The sequence below is a fragment of the Meles meles genome, chromosome 11 (genome assembly GCF_922984935.1).
Source record: "Meles meles chromosome 11, mMelMel3.1 paternal haplotype, whole genome shotgun sequence".
Taxonomy (NCBI): domain Eukaryota; kingdom Metazoa; phylum Chordata; class Mammalia; order Carnivora; family Mustelidae; genus Meles; species Meles meles.
Genome location: NC_060076.1, coordinates 35046935 through 35072675, shown reverse-complemented (window position 1 = coordinate 35072675; position 25741 = coordinate 35046935). Strand labels below are relative to the sequence as shown.

The 25741-nt window shown below is 37.3% G+C and overlaps 1 protein-coding gene across 2 annotated transcripts in view; it reads left to right on the top strand.

Annotated features, from left to right (window-relative positions):
• The window catches only part of ZCCHC7 (zinc finger CCHC-type containing 7), a 253110-nt gene that overhangs the window by 173374 nt on the left and 53995 nt on the right, over nucleotides 1–25741 (top strand). For both annotated transcript variants that reach the window (XM_046022994.1, XM_046022993.1), the window contains exons 3-4: nucleotides 23994–24037; nucleotides 25286–25411. In XM_046022994.1, coding sequence (XP_045878950.1) covers nucleotides 23994–24037; nucleotides 25286–25411 — 170 coding nt within the window. The remainder of the gene's footprint in view (nucleotides 1–23993; nucleotides 24038–25285; nucleotides 25412–25741) is intronic.

The window sequence follows — 25741 nt, the reverse complement described above, 5'->3', positions numbered from 1 at the left end:
CTTTCAAACTTTGTGAGACCTTGTCAGTGAATCAAGAATGTACCTTTTAGGGGTGCCTGGGTGGCTCAGTGGGTTAAAGCCTCTGCTTTCGGCTCAGGTCATGATCTCAGGGTCCTGGGATTGAGCCCCGCATTGGGCTCTCTGCTTGGCAGGGAGTCTGCTTCCTCCTCTCTCTCTGCCTGCCTCTCTGACTACTTGTGATCTCTGTCAAATAAATAAATAAAATCTTAAAAAAAAAAAAAAAAAGAATGTACCTTTTAACTTCTGCCTCAGAAGTTGGTAAAATATTATTTGGTGGGTATAGAGTTTCAGTTTTGCAAGATGAAAAAAGTTCTGGAGCTGGATGTTGGTGATAGTTGCACAATAATATGAATGTACTTAATGCCACTGAGTTGTACACTTAAATATGGTTAAAGTGGTAAGTACTAGGTTGTATATATTTTACCACAAAATAAAAGTCGTTAAAATTAAGCAAGAAGACCTTGAATTATTTTTTTTCTTATGAAGATGACATTGGTCCCAGAGGCAAAATGCATCTTGCTATTATTCTAAAAGCTGCCCTAGCTCCTTGCAGTCATTATATATGAGTTGTAATATGATAATATGTATAAAAAGTATGGATGGTACAATGATTTTTCTGTTCGCTGGGGTTCAGAAATCATTTGGGAGAAGTAAAGACTAGATAGCCAGTGTTTATCTAAATCTAATATCCTAAAATTTGTATTTGTCACTCCAAAAAAAAGCATATAAATTGCCTTGATTGCAAGGAAAAACAAATTTTTACTCCCCATTCCAAGATTTTGCATGACTCAATCTAATTGTAGCTTATCCAAATATTCCCATTGTTTAAAAACAACTTTATGATGGAAAAGTGAGCTCCTTTTTGTTGTCTCTCCCCACCTGAATTTTTATTTTGAAATTAATAAAAGAGAATTTAACAGGGCTCTCTGATTTATTCTGTCCCCACTTTTCCCCTGTCCCCATTACTACTTTTATTTGAGAGTATTCCTGAGAGTTACTTTTTTGTTGTTGTTTAGAAATTTGGGAATGCAATTGTGTTACAGACACCTCAGTCAGATTATAGTAGTAGTAATGGAGATACAGGAGAAAAATAATTCTGACTCATATAAAATTATCAGAAGGGGAACTTTTAGGTTTATTAAACAGAAGGATTGGTTTAGTCATCAAATAAACTGTGACCTGCTAGATTCCCAAGTTATAGATTGTGCTTGAATTTTCCACTGGGAATGAAACATTCCACTGTCCCTTTTTTACTGTTTCACTTAAGCTGCAGAGAACACTGGGAGAATGGCCCTGTGGCTGAGCTGCTTATTTTTTTTTTTTTTTAATCTATTCATTTTATACTTTCAGACAGATTTTTCCCTGGGGTGAAACAAAGGTTAACTGAAATTTCCTCTGTTGTGTACCTGAACGAATCAGCAGTTTGAGAAGGAAATCCCATTGATGGGCCAAGAGAGTGACAGGCTCTATTTAAAGAATTCCCCCGACTGTGTGGTAGACCAGCCATGCCATGAATTTAACTGTTCCTGTGGTCCCCATACTTGTACCCACCAAAAAGAGAGAGAGAGAGAGAGAAAGCGACTTTGTTCTGCGCACGTAGCCCTAAGCTTTGAAAACCACGAGCCATTGAGTTTTGTGAATTCAAGTTAGACAGCAACAGAGGCCAAGACTTTAGGGGAACAATATCTGAAAGGGAGTACACAAAAACAGGTAGAAACTGTTTAACTGTTTTATTTCTCTGTGTGTATACAGATTTATGTGTGTTTTTGCACACACCCCCCAAAACCTGTATCTTTCTCTCATTTTATGTAGCTGGTCCTAATTATATTTAAGCAGTAATGTTTGTTACATTTTTTAATTTGTTAAATTTTTTTTTCATTGTTTTGTTTTCAAACCTTTTTCACACCATAAAAGTATTTTGGTTTTAGGAAGACCTATTGTAGTATTGGAAGTGAGAGTAAACACAGTATGAGTTTAAATGGTTAAAAAAATAGACCTTTATATTACCTCTGTAGGAGTTTTACTGTTGGGGGCAGCTCATGTATTTTGTATTTTTCCTGTTTAAGGGAAAGCTGCTTTAAATATGAAAAGATGGTATCTTGAGTTGGATTAAACATCCTTAATTCATGTGTATTTAACCTCAGGACTTGTGAGCCTTGTTGAAAATCCAGCTTTAACCCTGCCTGGTAGGCCTCAATAGGGCCTACTGCATAGGGATTATAAATAGTCATAGTCTTTTTCTGAGATGGAGGGTATTGTGTATTCCCAGAGGGCATGAAGTATTTACGTATCTAACAAATATTTCACATACATTGCTACTTTATATTTCTATTTACAAATTTAGGATTGAATTTTTTTTAAAAAGCCCTTCCTCTGTTATTTGAAACTTTTGTTACCAAAAGTTTCTTAAGGGCATCTTTCTCTGTAGTGTGGATAGGAGCTTGTACAGATTTTGTAAAACACTAGAATTCAGAGAGAAAATAATACAGAGTGATAGGTTTCTGTCTAGGGACTTGGAAAGAACAGGTACCATTCAAGTTGGTTTCTGGTCCAGGATGTGGGAGGAACAGGGGCAGGATAGGAGTTTGTTTTAAAGATCATGTAGGGGCTAGATTCTGCTTACAGATGAGAAATTGAAATCTGAGAGAGAGAATGATTAGTACAACATTTTTCAGTATATTTTGGAAGAACCTAGGTCTCGGTTCATATCTAGTGTTTACTTGTACGATAAACTGCCTCTCCTTTATTCTGGGATAGTACTTTAAAAATCATTTCCCTGTTATTTGTCAATTATACCTCAGTAAAGCTGGGGGAAAATATCATTTATTTCTTTTTTTCTTATTCTGTTCCCTGACTTTTTCTTGTCTCTTTCATTCCTGTCTGTCCCTATCTTTTCTCATTCCTCTCTTATTTTTCAGTATTGGTCCTACTGCAGATAGGTTACAGCATTGTAAGTTAAGAGCAGGATTTGGGGGAGTAGAGCTGAAATAAAAATTGTGTTACGATTCTAGCTAAATAAGCTGTGAATCAAATACTCATTAGTTGATGCTTACATAAACAGAACAGCTAGCCAATGCAGTAGATAGATGCTAATTTATTTTTAAAGATCAGTAAAAACAACTGACATCGTTTTGTTTTTTTTTTAAGATTTTATTTCTTATTTGAGAGAGAGAGAAAGAGAGAATGTGTCCACATGAGTTGGGGAAGGGGGGCAGAGGAGAGGGAGAGAATCTCAAACAGATTTCCCTGCTATTGTAGGGCTTGATCTCAGAACCCTGAAATCATGATCTGAGCAGAAACCCAAGAGTCAGAGGCTTTACTGACTGAGCCACCCAGGCACCCCCAACTGACATCTGTTTTAGGAAATCACTTAATTCTTCCAATTTCACTCATTCAGTAATATTAATTGAGTTCCTATGTGCCAGACACCATGCAAGGTGATAGAAATACATTGGAGAGGAGGAAGAAAATAGTTCCTGACCCGTATTATAGACTTGAGTTAAACAATTAGAAAGCTAAGACATTATTTTTGTGAAACCTCAGTCAACCTCAGTCAAGATTCTCTCTAAATAGAAGACTAACTCTGCTCTTCAGGTAATACCGTTGTTCATATCAGAATCCTATGTTAAAAGTGGAAAAGTGCAATTTGAAATTCAACAGTTTGTTTCATTAGTAGTAGTTGCCATGTGCTACATAAAAAATAATATTGTGGAGATTTTCCATAACAACTTCATTATAGACAAATGGGAGACTATTGATAAAAATACTGTAGAGGTGATGATAGCGTATTGGTTAAGAGCATGGTTTGGAAGTGAGCCTCCAGTCAGCTGCTTTGTGACATTAACAAATAATTTAAAAATTCACATAAACCTTGGAACAGCTGGGTGGCTAATCCAGTTAAGCAAACAACTCTTTTTAATCTTTTTTTCCTTTTTATTTAATTTATTAACATAATGTATTATTAGCCCCAGGGGTACAGGTCTGTGAATTGCCAGGTTTACGCTTCACAGCACTCACCATAGCACATACCTTCCCCAATGTCCATAACTCAACCACCCTTTCCCTACCCGCCTCCCCGGCAACCCTCAGTTTGTTTTGTGAGATCGAGAGTCTCCTATGGTTTGTCTCCCTCCCAAGCCCATCTTGTTCCATTTTTTCCTTTCCTACCTCCCAAACCCCCCACATTACCTCTTAACTTCCTCATATCAGGGAGATCATATGATAATTGTCTTTCTCTGATTGGCCTATTTCGCTCAGCAGAATACCCTCTGGTTCTATCCATGTCGTCGCAAATGGCAAGATTTCATTTCTTTTGATGGCTGCATAGTATTCCATTGTGTATATATACCATCTCTTCTTTATCCATTCATCTGTTGATGGACATCCAGGTTCTTTCCATAGTTTGGCTATTGTGGACATTGCTGCTATAAACATCCAGGTGCACATGCCCCTTCGGATCACACATTTGTATCTTCAGGGTAAATACCCAGTAGTGTGATTGCTGGGTCATAGGGTAGCTCTATTTTCAGCTTTTTGAGGAACCTCCATGCTGTTTTCCAGAGTGGTTGCACCAAGCTAAACAGTCAACTTTTGATATTAGCTCAGGTATTGATCTCAGGGTCATGAAGTCAGATCTTGTTGAGCCTGCGTAAAAAAAAAAAAAGAAAAACACATAAATCTCATCTTTTTTTTTTTTTTTAAAGTTTTTTTTATTTATTTATTTGACAGAGAGAGACCACAAGCAGACAGAGAGGCAGGCAGAGAGAGAGAGAGGGAAGCAGGCTCGCTGCCGAGCAGAGAGCCCGATGTGGGACTCGATCCCAGGACCCTGAGATCATGACCTGAGCCGAAGGCAGCGGCTTAACCCACTGAGCCACCCAGGCGCCCCCAAATCTCATCTTTTTTGTCTGTGATATGAGTGTAAAAACATCTTAATTTTTTTTTAAGATTTTATCTATTTGAAAAAGCACATGAGTACGATGGGGGAGGGACAGAGAGAAAGAAGCAGGCTCCCCGCTGAGCAAGGGGCCTGACGTGGGGCTCAATCCCAGGACCCTGAGATCATGACCTGAGCCAAAGGCAGCCACTTAACCTACTGAGTCACCCAGGCACCTCCTCTAAAATGGTCTGTTGGTGGAGATTTAAAAGGAACATTCTGTACATATTACATGTATTTTCTTTGTCTGAAGGTATTACACATTAAAATTAATTTCCTCAAAAATCACGATGAGCATTTGTATAAAAGTATACTGGCAACTAGGATGAGTTTTTTTAAATGTGTTTTCCTTTGAATGCCCAAGTTTTAAGTAATACTTTCCGATTCTCTATAACTTCTTGCTTGTTCTGTGGCAATCTTATCTTTGAGTAATAATCATAGGTACATTTGTATTTGTGTTTTGTCTATTAAGTATTTGTGTTTTGGTTTTAAAGACAATTCTGTCAGTATCTTTCTGGAGCTAAATTGAAATTTGAATAGCTTATGGGGCTTGTTTTCCATGCAATATTCAAATTCTCCCTTATATACTGAGTCATCTAGTACCACGTTAGAAGGTAGGCATTTTAAGGTATTAGGGCTCCAAGTTATAAATGAATATTTCTGTTGTGGTCAGAATACTCAAACAGTTGTATATATTTATTGTCTCTAGTTTGTCTCCTCCAATTCTCTTCGGTTCAGTCGAGTTGTTCCTCACTGCTTCATCCTTCCTAGTCCTTACTCCTCTTTCTTCTTTCCTTATACTTAGTCCATTGGTACTGTCACCCAGTCTTGTTCTAAACATGATCTCCATGCCGCAATTGGCAAGTGTATAGTTCTAGTTTAGATCTTTGTTTTTTTTTAAGATTTTATTTATTTACTTGCAAGAGAGAACAAGCGAGAGAGAGAGGACGAGTGGGGAAGAGGGGCAGATGGAGAGGAAAAAACAGACTCCCTACTGAGCAGGGAGCCCAACTCAGGGCTCCATTAGGGATCATGACCTAAGCCAAAGGCAAATGCTTAACCGACTGAGCCACCCAGGTGCCACAGATTTGTCTTAACATAAGACAAAAATCTTCCTCAACATCATCTGATATCACAAATCTAATGTGTCCAAAATTGAATTCCTCTTTCCACTAAAACATGTTCGGTTACAGTTTTCAGTTGCATTAACTCTATCCTCTTAGTTGCTTAGGTCAAAAACCTTGGGAGTCATTCTCTGACTCTGTTTTTCTCTCTTACATTCATATCTAATTCATCAGGAAGTCTTGTTGGCTTTACCTTTAGAATATGTTCATGATTCTTCCACTTCTTAGTACATCCACTGCTGCCATCCTAGTTAGAGGTTTTATCATTTGTTGATAGAATTCTTGCACCTAACGGCTTTCTCTGCTTCAGAGCCCTCCGTTGACTTCCCATTTCACTCAGAATAAACACAAGAATTCTCATAATACCTATAGGGCCCTTCATAATCTGGTATTCTGTACTTCTTTGACCTCACCTTCGCCTTATTTATTCTGCTGTAGCCACACTGGCCCCCTGCTATTTCTCAAACACATCACAAATATTTCCACCTTAAGGGCTTTGCTTTTGCTGTTTCTACCACTTGGGATGCTCTTCCCCAGAAGTTCATAGCTAGTTTTCCCTGATCTTTAAGTTTTTGCTTAAGTATCAGTGCGGTGTACTCTATCTACCTTAGGTAAAGTTATAACTTCTGCCCAGCAATACCAATTCCCATTATCCTGCTCTAAATTTCTTTTTTCCAAAGCACTTACTACTGCTAGCACATATCATTTACTTATTTTTTATGTTTTGTTTATTGTCTCCCCCCACCTCCACACAACTAGAACAAAAAAAGTTCTCCAGAGGCAACAATCTCTATTTGTTCATTGATATATCCTGAGGACCTTGAATGGTGGAATATGGCAGTAGCTCAGTAAATACTTGTTGAATGAATGGAAGAGTTGGAAGAATCATAAGTTTAGTTTAATCCTCAGTATACGGTCAGGCTCATTAACACCCAATTTTAGTTTAGGGGTTTGGGCTTTTTTTTTTTTTTTGGTGTTTCTAATAATTTATATTTCATAACTTTTATTCTTTCTTAGAAGTCTTCCAGAGAACAGAGAGAAAATTTACTTTTCTTAATAGAAATAAACTCTCTGATTTGCTGTATAGGTCCATTGGATCTTTTATGAATCTAAGATCCATCATGGGATCCTAGTGATCTTATTTTTGCCATACTTTGAAACATTTTATTATTTCATCATCCTAAGACTAGTTTTATCATTACTCATCAGTTATTCTCAGCTATGCTAAAAAACACTAAAATAATAAGAAAACAGGTGATGGAATTGCATAGAAGGATAATATAATAGTGAAGTAAGTCTTCATCATCAGCATCCTTCTTACTGTGTTGTCCAGAGTATTACATTATCTTTCAAGAATGTATAAAAGAAGTCTGGAAACACCACCTTTTTTATCTTTCATTGAACCAAGTTGAGAATTCAGAATTTTACATTTTCTGCCCAAAGTGGCAAGTAGAAGAAAATTGACAGAGGAAGACATTTCACAGTCATTAAATCAATCAGAACATAAATGCCAGGAGACAGATGGTAGTAGCTAGACTTTCATAATGCGATGAACTTGGCCTTTTAAGTTAAGTCTCAGACTGTGATTTTTTTTCAGAGAATATTATAGATGAATTTTCTCAAACTTAAGAATTGATGAATGAATGTATTTCTAAATACAAAAAAAAAAAAAAAGGAAATAAGGTATTCTCCTCTACTTAGTCATTCAGCAGGAAGTTCTTTACCACATATTTTAGGATGAGAATCTGTACCATACTGCTTTGATAAAAAGACATATGACTGTATTCTTTCATATTTTATGGTATTTGTATACCAAAATATCTTTGATATGGTTTGTGTCAAGTGGACAATCACTGAAGCAAATGTGTATGCAGGAGTGACTAGAAGGGAATAGGTGATACAGAAATGAATAAAAAGAAAACTATTGGAGTAATTGTTCTTACTTTGTTTTTGTAAGTTGAAAAGTGAAAGTGTTTTTGCAACTGCAGAGCAAAGAAGAGATGTATTTGAGATCTGGTTTAGTATTTATAAAATGGATATGTTTCAAATTCGTAGATGGTAGTCAATGAGTGGTTGGTTATCTTTCAAGAAGTTGCCCATTTCTGTATTTAGCTTCAAAAACAGGACTATATGAGATTAAAATTTTGCTTTGCCATGTTTAAATTCTTATTAGGACTTATAATAAAATTGTTGTTCATTACCTCTTTATTTCTCTGTAAATTATTTGTGAGATTACTTAAGTTATTAAATGGGTCCATTGGACCCTTATGATTGGTGATGGCTATTATAATGCAGCAGGCACATAATGAACAGGTACTTCCCTAATCCTGGAGATATCAGGAGGACTAAAAGTTGACCTTTTGGAGAGACAAAGTGCTAGTAGCTAGCATGGTAGTAGACTTTCAGGCCAAGTAAATGAAAAAGCTAGTAAAGGAAAATTAAAGCATTGTATAAGAGAGGGAACAATATACTACTACATGGTAATAAGATGAGTATTACCTTAACCTGAGAAGGGGAATGGAGGGAGAAGAAATGTCAGATAGAATGTTATAAGAAAAGTAAATCTACTCTTTTACTTTGTTAGGAATTTAGATACTAATATTTAAAATAGATAAATCCAGGGGCACCTGGGTGGTGGCTCAACTGGTTAAGCTGTCTGACTCTTGATTTAGGCTCAGGTAATGATCTCAGGGTCCTGGGATTGAGCCCCTCTTAGGGCTCATTGGGGAGTCTGCTTGAGATTCTCTTCCTCTTCCTCTGCCCCTCTCCCAGCTTGCTCACTCCGTGTCTCTCTAAATAAAAAAAAAAAATTAAAGGCTTTATTTCTTTATTTGAGAGAGAGACAAAGATAGCAAGAGAGAGCAAGAGCGAAGAGGAGAGGGAGAAGCAGGCTCCCTGCTGAGCAGGGAGCCCAATGCAAGGATCATGACCTAAGCGGAAAGCAGATGCTTAACCGATCAAGCTACTGAGGCAGCCTATATAAAAATAAATTTAAAAAATAGGTAAGGGGCGCCTGGGTGGCTCAGTGGGTTAAAGCCTCTGCCTTTGGTGCAGGTCATGATCCCAGGATCCTTGGGATCGAGCCCCATATCAGGCTCTCTGCTCAGCGGGGAGCCTGCTTCCTCCTCTCTCTCTCTTTCTGCCTGCCTCTCTGCCTACTTGTGATCTCTGTCTGTCAAATAAATAAATTAAAAAAAAAATAGATAAATCTGTAGGGAGCAGAAGGAACATTATTTAGAAGTATCCGGATGAATACCAAAAGAAAGAGGTAAAGACTTGGTGTTTATCCTTGGAGGAGTGCGGGGTGGAATAGGGAGGAGAGAACTGCTGTTCTTTTCTTATATGCTTTCTTAGTGTTAGTGCTTTGAAACCATATGCATGTGTTACTTTGATAAAAATTAATAATAAAATATGAAATTATCCCTTTAAAGAGAAAATCTAGCTGGTATGTATCAAATGATGTTGAAGGCACAGGGATACCTCTTAGATTTGAGATGATGAACAGTGATGGTTGGAGGGAAACCAGAATATTGGCTTAAAAAGACATTTTAAAAGGAGATAATGTAGAATTGTAAGACCTGGTCTGTTTGGATAATGAGAGTGAAGCATTGGGTTAAGATGAAAATAAATCTATGTTTTGAGCCATTAAAACAACAGAGAAGAAAGTATTTGAGCCATTTTCAATTGTGGTTGTGAAGGTGAGTTTTTCTTTGGATGTGTTATGTTTGCAGTGACAACTATAATCATTTGTGGTATATCCTGTAAGCAGTTATAAACATAAGCCTGGACATGTGTGGTCTTAAGATTGGGGAAATATTTGAAGAAAATATGACACACACACCTCCCCCACAAATAGTAAAAATAAATTGTTGTGGAGTGACTTGTTTTACCAAGGAGGGAGTGAACCAAGAACCAGATGTTGAAGAAAACACATGTGCTTACACACAAAGTTAATGGGTAGGCAAAGAAAACAAAGATTTAGGAAGGAGACTAGGAAGTGTAAAACAGAATTAGGAGGATGACTGAAAGACATAGATACCAAATTTATATGGCCTTTAAGTCTTTTTTTAAAAAGATTTTGTTTATATATTTGAGAGAGAGCACGCATGAGAGAGCACCAGTGGGGTGAAGGGCAGAGGGAAAAGCAGACTCCTTGCTGAGTAGGGAGCCCAATGCATTGATCCCAGGATCCTGGGATCATGACCTAAGCCCAAAGCAGACACTTACCCGGCTGAGCCATGCAGGCGCCCAGCCTTTAAGACTTCTCTAGAAACCGGCAGTATCTTTTTTAAAGTAGCCTCTTGATTGAATTTAAATGTGTTTTATATGTGCTTGTCATTTTACAAATATTTCAAGTGTCCATGTTATATTTTCCTTTTTGCCTTTTGGAGGGGAGGGTAGAAGTGGGGAACAAGCACCATGGTGGATATCTTTAAAAGAAGAGAAAACAGCTCCCATAATCCTACGGTATTAACTGTTTCTGTTAATAATTGTCCCCTTTCTCTTTTTGTCACTTAGTTTAATATGAAGGGTTTTTTAAAATTTCCAAATGAATATTTCTTAACCAGGTGACTTCATTGACAGATCTTTTGGAGGGATTGGGAGATGAAAGAGAATGCTCTGTGTGTGGCTGTATCTGTCTGTGTGTCTCTTTGGAGGTAATACAAAAAGCCTTTACGTGACAGATAACTTTGCAAGAGCTCTGTATAACCCTGTGCTAAGCACCTGTATTTATTTCCTCTTTCTTCTTCCTCCTCTACCTCTAAAAAAAGAAGAGCTAAGTCCCCATTTATCGTTTATACACATTTAAAAATATAGATTATTTCTGGTAAATTTAATATCATTTAAAATAAGAGGAACAGTTTGATGCCTAACTTGCAAATTGTTCTATTAAAATTTGTTTTATTTAAACTAATAGCAGTTAAACACTGCAAAATTTTAATGACTTAAAATGGTTTTGTGACAAGTGTTAAATGGAAAGATATAAATAAGAGACAGAAATAAAGAGCAGTTTGAGAAGAATGCAAGTGAATAAAGTGGCTCAGGCCTCAAGGGATTTGCATGTGGCATTGTATGTATTTCAAAAGTTTCCGTTGAAATAACAGATGCTGCTGATGAAGTTGGGAATAGTAACTTCATTTGTGGCTGGTTCAGTTGCTTATCCGAAGTGAGAAGATCCCAAGGGAAATCTGGTGTAGTGGAATTAGGCTCAGGATAGGATATGAAATAAATATCTGGCAGCTTCATCGTTGTGATCTTTATTCCATAAACACTGGCTAGGTGTAGGCATGATTATTTATAAATGTCCAGTTATATTTCAGGTGGATCCTGTGTCTACCAAGTGATTTTTATTCAATAGCAGTGATTTTTAAAGTATTTTATAGTTCCTACAATTTTTTACTACAGAAATTCCAAATCTTCTGGTGTTTTTTTTTTTTTAGCCACGGAGAATCATCTTTTTTTTTTTTTTTTAAGTTTTTATTTATTTATAATCTCTATACCCAACATGGGACTTGCTGGAACTCACAATTGTGAAATCAAGAGTCTTGTGCTTAGGGCGCCTGGGTGGCTCAGTTGGTTAAGCCTCTGCCTTTGGCTCAGGTCATGATCTCAGGGTCCTGGGATTGAGCCCCGCCTCAGACTCTCTGCTCAGCAGGGAGCCTGCTTCTCCCTGTCTCTCTGCCTGCCTCTCTGCCTACTTGTGATCTCTCTCTGTCAAATAAATAAATAAAATTTAAAAAAAAAAAAAAAAGTCTCATGCTCTACCGAACCAGCCAGCCAGGTTCTCCAAGAATTGTCTTATTGAACTTGTATATATGTACAGTGATAACCCAAGAAATGGCTGTTGGCTTATTTACCCACAGTTTAGAACAGTGTTTACTCATACAAGTGTGCATATTAATGTTTCCCTTTTTCTTTTAAATTATTTTTTCTAATGTAATTAAAAGTATGCAAGACGTCATGCTGGTAACTGGATAGGGTGATGAAACAGATGGTCCACAGAGGTCCGTGGAGAACTTACAGTGTAGTAAGGGAAGTAAAATATTTATTAATATAGCTGTTAACACAGGGTTTAGAAGTGTATAATAGCCTAAGAGATAAATAAGGTATTTTTAGGGAGGGAGGAAATACTTCCACCAGAGTGAAATCAGAAGAGGAAATGTTATTTAAGTGATTCAGTAAACCCAAGTACCTATGATAACTATGCAATCCTGCTTTGGAAAATACAGAGATAGAAATGATACGGTCAGAGTTTGGGATGTTACAAAGTTCAGAGTGATTGTCTTTGCTTTTGAAGGGTTATCAGGGGAGACTTCACTGTAGGAGGTAGCACATGATTAGTGACTTAAAGACCAAGTCCTAGTTCCATGTTGTGAAGTTGGGAGTGGCTTGTGTTCAGGGAATACGTGCATAGGCATAGTTGCAGAGAACAACAGGACACATTGAGGAAATTATTAAGCTTAGCTGGAGCACTGGGATCAGGAAGATGAAGCCAGAGAAACAGGTAAGGATGAAATCATGGAAGGTATTGTGTGGCATACAGAGGAATTTATCCTGTAGGCATCAAGGGACCATTCAGAATGTATATATATTTCCATTTTAGAAATTACATTCGTAGTATATACAGATATCAAATCATTGTGTTGTACACCTGAAACTAATGTTGTAGAAAACAAAAGGATTCCAGTAATAGTGGAATGGAAAATGAGTTGTGGTGTTAGAGATAGTCAGAAGTTATTTTAATAATCTAGCTGAGGAACTAAGTATCAGTGGGTCAGTGTAATGGTACTGAGGCTGTGGTGGAGAGAGAATTTATGGGATTTGGTAAGTAATGATATCAAAGGTGAGAGGGAGGAGTTGAGGTTTTTTATATTGAAAATACATTGAGACAAGGTATTGAGATAGAAGATACAAGGAGGAGATGTAAGAATTTTTGTCTGTTTTTAAGAGCCAGAAATGCAAGGAATGGGGAGAAAATGAAGAATTCATTTTTAATGATTATGAGTTTGAGTTACCTGCAAGATGTCTAATCTGTATGTCCAATAGATCAGGAACTCGGGAAAAGATCTGGTCTAGAGAGACAGATTTTGGAGTTCTCTCCTTGGACACATATGACATGAGCTGGGACTGAGAATCTAGCATGAGGAGAGCAAAGAGTAGAGCATACCAAGTAACCCATGAAGGAAGAGGAAACTGGGAAAGAACTGGGTAAGGGGGTAAGAACTGGGAAAGTATTTTGTTATAGCAACCATGAGAACTGTAAATGCTCACAGAGGTCAAGGAGAGAGAAGTACTGAATATTAACCACATGCATTGGCATGAGGAGCTCAGCCTTCAGAGGACATTTAGAATTTGTAGTCATGGAAATTGGCCTGGGTTAAATGGAAAATTGGGCAAAGAGGGAGACAGTGTTGGAGATCAAGGGGATAAAATGAGCAAAAGTACAGAGAGGGCAAGGCACTGGGAGTGTTAATTTACAAACAGTAGGACATTTTAGTTTAAAAAATATTAGGTATGTAAAAAGGGAGTGTGGGCAGTAAATTCAGAATTGTAGTAAATTCAGAATTCAGAATTATTAATCTGCCTTTAATACTATAACTGCCAAAATATCTAATCCTAGGTTATCTGATGGGAGTGTAATTCACAACCTTCCCCACTTTCCTTTCTTTTCCTGACCATTTCACTGTGTTTTAGAGGAGTGAAAAAAATGCCATCTCATGCAAGTCAGAGTTTTGTCTGTACCCTGCAATTGAGAGGATACTATGAAGGCCCCAAATCTTGGTTCCTTAGGAATTGCAGGTGTATAACAAGTAAGGTCTTTTTTGCCCTAGTTCCCAGTTATGAGCTGTCTATAGATGCACAGATTATTTGGGGAGAAAACACTTCCTAAAGGTCTTACATAGAATTATAAAGAAGACCATTTTGGTGATACAGTCATCATAAGTTAATTGCTCATTAGTAGAACTCAGTATTTCTTGTTAAATAACTCATTCCCTCAATAATAGTGGACTTTTTAATCTTTAAAACTTGATTAATCATCTTTTTTTTTTTAAGATTTTATTTATTTGAGAGAGAGATAGAGCATACACTCAGGGAGGGGCAGAGGGAGAAGTAGACTCCCCCTGAGCGGGGGAGCCCAGTGTGGGGCTCTGTCTCAGGACCCTGAGATCATGACCTGAGCCAAAGGCAGGGACTTAGCGGACTGAGCCACCCAGGTGCCCCTCATCTTTCTGTTTTAAAAAGTGAAATTATCATGTTTATTTTCTTAGCACAGTAGTGCTTTTAAGGTTGTTTTGCCCAAAGATGCACATACTACTCTGTGATAAGTTCCTTGAGGGCAAGCACTGTGCCTTAGTCATCTTTCCGTTTCCTATGCTGTCTTTTACATGAGAGATTCTGTAAATATTCGTTGAAATTAACTCAATACTAGATTAAATGAAAACATTTTATACATTGAGGAAAGTCATATTTATATTCTTTTTTTTTTTTAAGTAGGCTCCATATCCAGCATGGGGCTTGACCTCACAACCTTGAGATCAAGAGTCCCAGACTCTACCGACTGAGCCAGCCAGGCGCCCCACATTCACACTGTTAAATAATCAGTAGGGAAGATAAGTTTTTATATCTGATTTGCTGAATATTAAATTCAAGCCCGTTGTATGCTAAGAAAATCATACATACATACTTTTTCACTGAAATCTAATGAGATTTATAATTTTAGGTATTAGAAATTAAGATATCTAGAAAATATAAGGCATCTCTGGCTTCCTTATAAGAAGGAGCTACAGGGGTATTGGGCTCAGGAAAAGATTCTTCTTAGATCCTGGCACCTGCACTGCAAATAACCAACCGGATATGTAGTACCGTCGCCTTCTGTAATCTTTGGTGATCTTTGGAATACATTTAATTAACTCCTGTTTTCTGTCATATTACTCCAAAAGATAGAACCAGCTCCATAATTGTCTGTGGCTGCTCTCAGCAAAGAAATGAGCTTTTTGTCATTAGGGGCACCTGGGTGGCTCAGTGGATTAAAGCCTCTGTCTTTGGCTCAGGTCATGATCCCAGAGTCCTGGGATTGAGCCCCACATCAGTCTCTCTGCTCAGCGAGGAGCCTACTTCTTCCTCTCTCTCTGCCTACTTGTGATCTGTCTGTCAAATAAATAAATAAAATCTTAAAAAAAAAAAAATCTTCAGCTATTCCCAAACACCAGAATGTAGGGTAGTGTAACTGAAGCAGAGCGGGAACTGGCTTTGCTCCTAAGAAATCTAGTCCAGGGCGCCTGGGTGGCTCAGTGGTTTAGGCCACTGCCTTCTGCTCAGGTCATGATCTCAGGGTCCTGGGATCGAGTCCCGCATCGGGCTCTCTGCTCGGCGGGGAGCCTGCTTCCCTCTCACTCTCTCTGCTTGCCTCTCTGCCTACTTGTGATCTCTCTCTGTCAAATAAATAAATAAAATCTTTAAAAAAAAAAAAAAAAAAGAAATCTAGTCCAGACTCTTCAAATCCTTTGAAAACTGAATGCAGGAGCGCCTAGGTGGCTCATTCGCTAAGCGTCTGCCTTCAGCTCAGGCAGTGATCCCAGAGTACTTGGATCCTGAGATCAAGCCCCAAATCTGGCTCCCTGCTCAGCGGGAAGCCTGCCTCTCCCTTTCCCTCTCCCACTCTCCCCACCCCCTTGTGTTCCCTCTCTCACTGTGTCTCTCCCTGTCAAATAATAAATTTACAAATCTTTTAAAAAAAAAAAAAAGGAAGAAAAACTGAATGCAGTCATATGAGTAAATAGCTGCGTTGGCACTACCTTTCACAGAAAGCACCAGTTGCCATTTCTTGTAGAAAGTACACACATTAAAAAGTGAGTATTTGCGTAATCATAACATACAGGGTACTGGGGATAAAATGTATATTTAAAACAATTTGTAAACTCTGAGTCACCATATAAATATAAAAGATGCTTACATTTATTATCATAGAGATACTTTGTGCATGTGTGTAATTAAGATAGCAGAAAAGTTCCAAAAATAGGAGAAAATGTGTAAAATATGTGTAAGGTTAGGGGTTTGCTTTTTTTGTTTTGAAAGTTATTTCAGAAGAGATGAAGTATTCTGGGTGTTGTCAAGTGTTACAGAGAACACTGTAATACTGTTTTACTCTTTCTGCCTTCAATATTACTACTCTGGTAGAAAGAGGCCTGCTGTGCTGTCCTTGTGGAGAGCTCACACAGGAGAAAGTAAAGGTATTTAAAGTTAAACCACAAGAGGACATGGAAATTTTCTTAGTTGGAAGAATAGATTTAATATTAAGTCTTCATATGTGTTTGAGGTAAAAAGTGTCTTATAAGTAATCATATTTAATGCTTAGTATTCTCATATATATATAAAAATGTCTATGACAATTCTTTTTTTTTTAAAGATTTTATTTATTTATTTGACAGACAGATCACAAGTAGGCAGAGAGAGAGGAAAGAAGTAGGCTCCTCGCTGAGCAGAGAGACCGATATGGGGCTCGATCCCAGGACCCTGGGATCATGACCTGAGCCGAAGGCAGAGGCTTTAACCCACTGAGCCACCCAGGTGCCCCCCCATGACATTTCTTAATAAAGAAATTACCATACCCTCTTCCAATGAAACTGTATTGTTTGCTATATCCTTTTACCTCTGCCATTCTGTTGTGTATACCTTTGCTTTTTACTGGTGTCCTTTCACATCTCCCATCTATTAAAATCCTATATAGGACTTTCTCTTCCAGCTATATTGTATAAACTTACATCAGCCTTCCCCCTTGAGAAGAAATGATGAAATTAGCAGAGAAGGACTTTAAAACAGCTGTTATCAATATACACAGAGGTTTAAAGGGAAAGGTAACTGTAGACAATAGGCAGTACTTGGCCATGATTCATGATGGAAACAAGTAAGGTGCACCCTACAGTCAGCCTTAATTTCTGCCTAGACACCTGCATCATGGTGCCAAAAGAAGGGACCACGCACAGGACTACAGCCTCACTAAGATGAGAAGCTGAGATCAGAGTTTGGAGAGGCTAAGGAAGCTACACTTCGTGGGGCAGAGTACTGGAGGGAAAGAACTCCAGAAATCTGCATAGGCTTGCCCATGAACACCAAGGATACCGTGTTCCTATCTGTGCAGAGATAGGTCCAATGCCACTAGACATGGACAAAAGCCTATTGTCTCTAAGCTGCGCCAGAGTGAAGATAGAGTATGGAATACCTGCAGCATTTAACAGAAACCCTGGAAGATACATCTCAGTTACGTAGGGCTGAATTAGCTCTAGAGTAAAGTAGCTGTATTGTGGACCTACCCTGACAAAGCTTTAAAGGGCTCAAAAGAGTCAAGCTAATCTGAAGTTTATGTAACTGCTTGTAGAAACAGAGTCTAACACTTTAAAGTAAGAAAACAAAATGGAGACATTCAACAGACTACCATTTACAATAACTAGCATCCAAGGAAGAAAGTTACTATGCATACGAAGGACAATGTTGCTCATAACCAGGAGAAAAATCAGTCAAATAAAAGAAACCTAGAAATTACAGAGATGATGAAGTTACCAGAAAGGACTTTAAAACAGCTGTTAAAAATATATACTGAGGTTTAAAGAAAAAGAAATATAATAAGAGAAATGGAAGATATAAAAAAAGAACCCAGTGGATCTTGTAGACCTGAAATACACAGTATTTGAGATAAAAAAAATTTACTGGATGAGCTTAAGTACAAATTAGCTAAACCAAAGGGAAAGAATAAGAGTCTGTTATGGACATTTATGCTGATAATTTCAACAATTCGGAAGTAATAGACAAATTCTCTGAAAGTCACAGATTACCAAATGGGCCCAAGCAGAGCTAAAAGATGTGAATAGCTCCATACCTACTAAAGAAGTAGAATTACTATTTCTATTACTATTTTTAGAACCTCCCTGCAAGTGAAATTCCTGGCTCAAAGCAAGGAAAAACTCCACAGTCTAACGGACTTCACTGGTGAATTCTATCAGATATTTAAGGAAGAAGTAACACCAGTTCTGCACAAACTCTCTCCAATGCTTCTCAACTCTTATAAAGCCAATTTTACCCCAGTATCTAACCCAGACAAAGACATTATGAGAAAAGTATAAATCAGTATCCTTCATGAACACATATGTAAAAATTCTTAATAAAATACTAACAAATTGTATTATACAGTATGTTGTAAAGGAGAGTGCATCCTAACCAAATGGTATTAATCCACAAGTCTTGTTTATTTGAAAATGAAACCCTGTCATTCACCATATTAACAGAAAGAGGAAAAACCATGGGGCCTACTCAGTTGATGCAGAACAGGCATGTGATAAAATTTAAAACATACTCTTATTAAAAACTCAGGAGAGTAGGAAAACTAGGAAATTCTTTTGAATTTCCTCAAGCTGTTATGAAAAATCTACAGCAAATAGTTTGCTTAATTCAGAAAGATTGAATTTTTTCATCCTATTGAAACAAAATAAGGATTATCTTCTGTCACCACTTAAAATGCTGAGTATTACACCTGGTATATATATAATGTATATAGAAAATTGGGAGGAATCTATAAAAAGCTTCAAGCGCTAAGTGAATTTAGCAAATTTGCAGGATGCAAGGTGAATAAACAAAAACCAACTATGTTTCTATAAACTTGTAATCAGAAATTTAAAAATGAAATTTTAAAAATAATTTAAAATGAATTTAAATGTTATTTTAAAAATTTTTTTCAGTAACAGGAAGAAACATGAACTACTGAGGGATAAATTGAATAAAATATATGCAAAACCTGTTCACAGAAACCCATAAAACATTGCTGTGAAAAAGTAAATGAAGAGATACACCATATTCATGTTTTAGAAGACTTGATACTTTTAAAATATCTTTACAGGCTGAGCTATAGATTAGCACAATACCAATCAAAATCTCATCAGGCTTTTTTGGTAGAAATTATATTCTAAAATTTATACAGAAATCAAGGGTCCCTGGCTGGTTTAGTCAGTACTTTTGTGATTCTTAATCTTGGGGTCTGTCATGAGTTCAAGCCTCACATTGGCTGTAGAGCTTACTTTAAAGATTTTTTAAAAAATGCAAGTTAAAATTTATACAGAAATCAAAGGATAGCCAGAGCAATCTTGAAAAAGAATAAAAAAGTTGGAAAACTTTACTCTCCATGATTTGGGGGATTTTTGTGGGGTTTTTTTTAGGATTTTATTTATTAATTTGGCAGACAGAGATCACAAGTAGGCAGAGAGGCTGGCAGAGAGAGAGGAGGAAGCAGGCTCCCTGCGGGGCTGGATCCCAGGACCCTAAGATCATGACCTGAGCCGAAGGCAGAGGCTTTAACCCACTGAGCCACCGAGGTGCCCCATGATTTTGGTTTTTAAAGTAAATTCTAATATGGTATAATGATAGACCTGTAGCATACTAGAACTTCTAGAAATTGACCCACATGTATATGGTCAGTTGATTTTCAACAACATGGGTAAGGCAATTCAATGAAGAAAGGGTATTTTTTTCAACAAGTGATACTGGAACAACAGGATATTCATATGGGAGAAATGGGTAATAACTAAACATAAAAAGCTAAAACTATAGAATTTTAGAAGAAAACATAAAAAGGGCTTGCTTTTGTAACTTTGCAAAGGAAAATTTCTCTGGACATAGAAAACCATAAAGGGAAAAGTCAAATTCATTAGTTTTGCTTTTCTGAGAACTCTGTTAAAAAGAAAAAGAAAACAAGCCACACCGGGGAAAATATTTGCCAACAATTGTCTAATAAAAGACTTGTATCTAGAATATATGAAGGACTCCTATAATTCGATCAAAGAAAGACAACCTCCCTCACTACTCTCAAAAAATAAAAAACAGCTCAATTTAAAAACAAGCTAAGGGGTGCCTGGGAGGCTCAGTCAGTTAAGTGTCTGACTCTTTTTTTTTTTAAAGATTTTATTTATTTTATTTATTTTTTTTTAATATTTTATTTATTTGACAGAGAGAAATCACAACTAGGCAGAGAGGCAGGCAGAGAGAGAGAGGAGGAAGCAGACTCCCTGCTGAGCAGAGAGCCCAATGTGGGGCTCGATCCCAGGACCCTGAGATCATGACCTGAGCCGAAGGCAGAGGCTTTAACCCACTGAGCCACCCAGGTGCCCCAAGTGTCTGACTCTTGATCTCAGCTCTGGTCGTCCTGATCTCAGGGTTGTGAGTTCCGGCTCCGTATTAGGCTCCACACTGGGTGTGTAGCCTACAATCAATCAATGCTAAAAACTCAAATAGTTTTTGAAAGAAGATATACGAATGGCCAATGAATACATGAAGATGCTTAGCATCATAAGTTATCAGAGTAACGCCCTTAAAATCCTAATGCATTATTGCATACACATTCAAAGACTAAAATTGAAAAGACAGTTTCAAGTATTGGTGAAATTATGAAACTATGGAATTCTCATACATTGCTGATGGGAATGTGAAATGACAGAAGCACTTGGGAAAATTTTATCAGTTTCATATAAAGGTAAAGATACACTTAACCATATCCAGTAATTCTACTCCGGGGTATTTTCCCAAGGCAAAAATGAAAGCTTAGGTCAATTAAAAAGAAAGATTTTCACTAGGATGTTTATTGCTGCTTTATTTATAATTGCACAAAACTGGAAATAACCTGTTATCAGGAAATGAACAGCGAAACGAATTGTTATATCCACATCCTGGAATACTGCTCAGCAATAAAAAGGGAACCACGACCTAACAACATAGATAATCTCACAAATAATCAGAGTGAAAGAAGCCAAACACAAAATGGTACATAATACATGATGCTATTTATATACAGTCCTAGAACAGGCAAAACAAATCTATGGTGATGGAAAGCAAATCAGTGGTTGCCCTGGGGTAGAGAATCAACTGCAAATATGCACAAGGTAACATTTTGGGATGGTGGAAATGTGCCATGTATGATTGTAGTGGTGGTTACACAGGTGTGTACATTTGTCAAAATACATCATACTGTATTTTTTACATGGATATATTTTATAATATGTAAATTATACTTAATAAAGTTTTTTTTATAAAACCATCTTCTGTGACTTTTTTTCCTCTTTTTCCCCTAAGTGCAGACATTTTCTATTCTTCCTCCACATTTACTGTAGAATTTTTGTTTGGTCTTCTCTTAATCCTTTCTTCTTTCATTTGTCTCCTTTACTAAGTTATAAGCTCTTATTCATCTTTGTTCACTCTATAGCGCCTTGCTTGTAACATTTCAGTATGTTTGTTGCACTAAGTTGATTTGATGCAAAGAAGGAGTTACCAGCTATTGCTTTGATTACAGTTTTGAAGTTTGAAAAAAATCACAGCCCCAGAAATTAGCAAGACAAGGGTCTAAGGCAGCTAAGAGTTAATCTTGGGCATCTTTAAGGCAATTCTAATTTTACACTTGAGGGTAATCCCATTTTATATTATATGGCAAGGGATGGTAAACACATGGGAGAGAGTGCTCTGGGTCCTGTGGGAAGTTATCTTTAAGGGAAGACACACTGTGCCATTTGCAGTGGCCTGGAGGACAATGGATTTGATTTTAATAATGAATGAAAATTCAAGAGAATCATAGGAACTTAGTGCTAGATGGTACCATGGATGCCATTTAACCCAACCCATTATTATACAGGCCCAGCAAAGTTCAATAACCTGCCCAGCACCACACAACAAATAAGAGATAGGGTTAAGACTGGAACCCAGGTTTCTACCAAGCCCGGTACCAGGAGTTTAACAAAGTGGAGAATTGGCTGCCTGTAGAAACACTAATGAGTTGTCTTTAAACAAAGCTTCCATTAGTTTGGGATTTGGAGTTAAGAAGAAAACAGCATAGATAATAGAGAAAGGGCAGGAGTCAACTGCTATAACCAAGATCGAACCCACACTGGAGCCATTGGGTAGTACAGGAGTTGCTGCATGTGTTTCTGGTGATGTCTTTGTCCCATTTACCACTGAGAAGTCTGGTTTCATCTGTAAACAAAACCTGTTTCGTGTGCCTTTTAATAAATTTTCTTTAGTAAGAGTATACTGTAGCTTGTTGAGGAGTTAGTATACAATCTGGAATATTGTTGAATTCCACGGGAATGTGGAAACAATCTAAATGGGGTGGGATCTTCCTCTCTCAGACCGTCCCTTTTCTCACTGTTCTCTGTTCAACTGTAAATTTACTTGGAATTGGGGGTAGTGATAGTTGCTATTTTGCATTTCACTGTTTTTTAGGTTTTCTTTTTTTTTAAGGACAATATTAAGGCAGTTTTTTAATTAAAGTGATTTTTAGTGGTCATTTGGAATTTTAAAGATGAAGGACATGGAGGTACAAAAGGCAGCTTTAAAACTTACAGCAGAGCATGCCCCTTAGGTGGATCTTTTGAATGAAAGGCCATTGTGGATGGTGATGACACACAACTATTTAATGTATTCTCCACACTCCGTTTATGGATGCAGCCTCCAAACTTGACAAAGGACATAATCATCTGCACAGCATCTCTGCCCTCCTATGGATTGGTCTTTTCATAAAGCAACCTTTAGGTTTTCTTAGTAAAACTATTTTATTTTAAAATGTATCTCTAGACACTTACTCCTGTAGGCCTGCGGAAATGTAGATTACTTCATGTCTCCTCAAAATTCCTTTCAAAGAGTCAAGCTCGATTTGCGTTTTCAAGATAGAGAAGAGGAATAGATAGGAGGAAGGAAGAAATCTTAACTTTGCTTCAAGGAGAGAAAAAAAATCTTTCAATCCTTTGTTGATACCATAGCTTCTGCATCATCATATGTCCCCTGCTCCTGTTCATGAGTGGACCAGAGGAATAGCAGCGATTTGCAAAGGGCAGAGAGAAGAAAACAGCTGATAAAGAGGAATGTAGAGCTCCCAAGGCCCCTAGGTTTTTACACTTGTATTTTTAGATTGGTCAACGGTTTCTGGATATTTGGTCTCCTTATTTGTTGTTTTTTCACTTTATTTGATGTTATAAAATACAGTGCTAAATTTCTAGCCCCAGTCATGAGATTGTATTCATAAAGTCCAGTTTTTAAAAATGTTACAGTGAAAGTCAACTACAATGGGAAGCTAGTGGGCATAATTCATAACTGATATTGGAAGGCAAAAACCTTTCCTCTGCCTTCTTGGGTCTGAACGGTGGAGGCCTGTGAACTAACTAGTGATAGAGAGATGAGCAGGAGGAAAGACAGAGTGTTGGAGTGCTCAGGAATGAGCAACTCAACTCAGTTGCCAAAGGTAAAGGTTGGTTTACCAACTAGTTTGTTTACCAGATTACTGAAGGTTGTTTACCGATACAAGTATTTCGGGCTTCAAAGGATGGAACATTTTAATGATGCTGGTTTATACAGCTTGGTGTTTTTGGAATGCCCTAGAAGCCAAAGTCAGTCACTTCCCTGACTAGAGACCCTAGGTGGGGGGATGGGGGGTGCTGTGCAGCTGACTTTCATAAAGCTCTGCTTTAGTCAGATAAAGGAAGTTTAGATAAGATTTCTTTCTGCATCTGCTACTGGGTTTTTTCTTTGCTGATTTTTTTTAAATTTGTTTATAGCTTAATGATTTTCAGAGCGTTTCCACATAGCTCATTTGTCCCACAGTATTTTTTAGGTACATGGGGCAAAAATGATTCCCATGAATTTCACAGGTAACATAACTGAGATTAAGAGAGGTTGTGTATTAAAAAATTATTTTAAAAAAAGAGAGAGAGATTAAGTATTTGTTCAGAGCCACACAAGTAATAATGGAGCCAAGATAAGAGGTTAAAGTATTCACATATCTCACTACGTGTTTGGGGTCCAGTTTCAATACTGACTGATTGAATAATGTCAATCTATAAGTGCTTTCAAGGTGTCAAGATTTGAGTAACATTTTATTTGTTTTGTAGGAGAAGATGCTGTAAGTTGGTTCATCAGTGACAAAGACGCGGAGGTAAAAAAATTTTTTTGAAGTTATGAATAATGAATAAATTCCTTTGATTTGAAGTCTCTTTTCACTTCGGTATGATAACTTAATAAACTTTAGAGATAGTAGGTGGTCTGAGTATGTTGTAAGAAAAAGTTTGATTTCAGTCTATGGTGATTGAATTTTTCAGAAGTGTGGTTCTGCCTTGATTTTTGTCAGTCTGTTAATTGCCATAATGATTTAGTCCCCTTTCCCTTCTGTTTCTTCTCTGCCGTGGTGAGTCTTCTCAGCCCATATTGCCTGGTACCACTAAAGATAAACACCGGAAATAACTGCTTCTTCAGTGTAAGGAAATGGTTAGTCTATATTTAGGATGTGGCAGGTGTTTGTCTTTGTCAATTATTAGCCTTAATTGTGACAGATGGTTAGAAAAAAGAATAATTTTACAACTTGGTTAAAAAAAAAAAAGTTTTAAGAGATAATTAGATTGTGTCTACTTGGGGCCTACCTGGTTAATCCAGCAGAATAACAAGTAAAAGGTGAAAAGCTTTTTCAAAGATGGAATTCTACCCAAAAAGATGGAAGCATGGTTGGCATATACATATTCCCCTTTAGGTATTCCATTTGATACGTTTTGCTATTGTTCTTTTGCAAGACACTAGATTTTGGTTAGAATATGGGAAAACTAGAATTGGGTTACTGTAGGCAAAATGGATCTTAAAAGTACTGGAAAGAAATTATCTCCGTGTCTCTTAGAAATTATAATCCGGTTTATAGGCAGTAACCCTGGGCTGTTCAGAAGAGAGAATGGGTTCAGTTGTTTTGTGGCTTTATAACTTTGAAGACAAAAATAATTTTTAAAAAATCCCCTGGGTAAAAATTTAAGCAAGTTTCTCATTCAGAAAAATATGGTATACATTCAGATATAGAAATCAATAATATCTTTGGCTCTGAATGCCATCAGAATGTCTAAATGATGCATATGATGCATATGATTTGCATCTAAATGATGCAAATGATGCTGGATCTGAACTGTAAGTAGAGAGAGACACAAAAGAAATGGAACCATACAGAGAAGTGTAAAAGGATGGGGGAAGAGACAGACAAGAAGTAGAGTTATCTTCATGGCAATCCCTTTTATGTTTTTTTAACTTCTTTTAAGAACACAAAAGTTCCATGTTGCTGGGTTCTAGATTAAATAAACTATGGCTATTAATTCTTTCGAACAGAGTGGAATATATTTTTTTAATTATTGATTTTTTTTTTCCCCCTTAGGCCCAGATAGTTAATAATAGAGCATCTGGAAGATGGACCCACCGATACTATACAGCCAACAAAAATGTGACCTGTAGAAATTGTGACAAATGTGGCCATTTATCGAAAAACTGCCCCTTTCCACAAGTATGTGAAATACATGTTTCTTTCCTCATTATTAAAAATCAGAATCTAGGGCGCCTGGGTGGCTCAGTGGATTGGGCCGCTGCCTTCGGCTCAGGTCATGATCTCGGCGTCCCCGGATCGAGCCCCACGTCGGGCTCTCTGCTCTGCAGGGAGCCTGCTTCCTCCTCTCTCTCTGCCTCCTCCTCTCTCTCTGCCTGCCTCTCTGCCTACTTGTGATCTCTCTCTCTCTGTCAAATAAATAAATAAAATCTTTAAAAAAAAAAAAAAAAAAAATCAGAATCTAAAGAGTAAACCCCTATAACCATAGAATTCAAATCTTGTATAATGTAT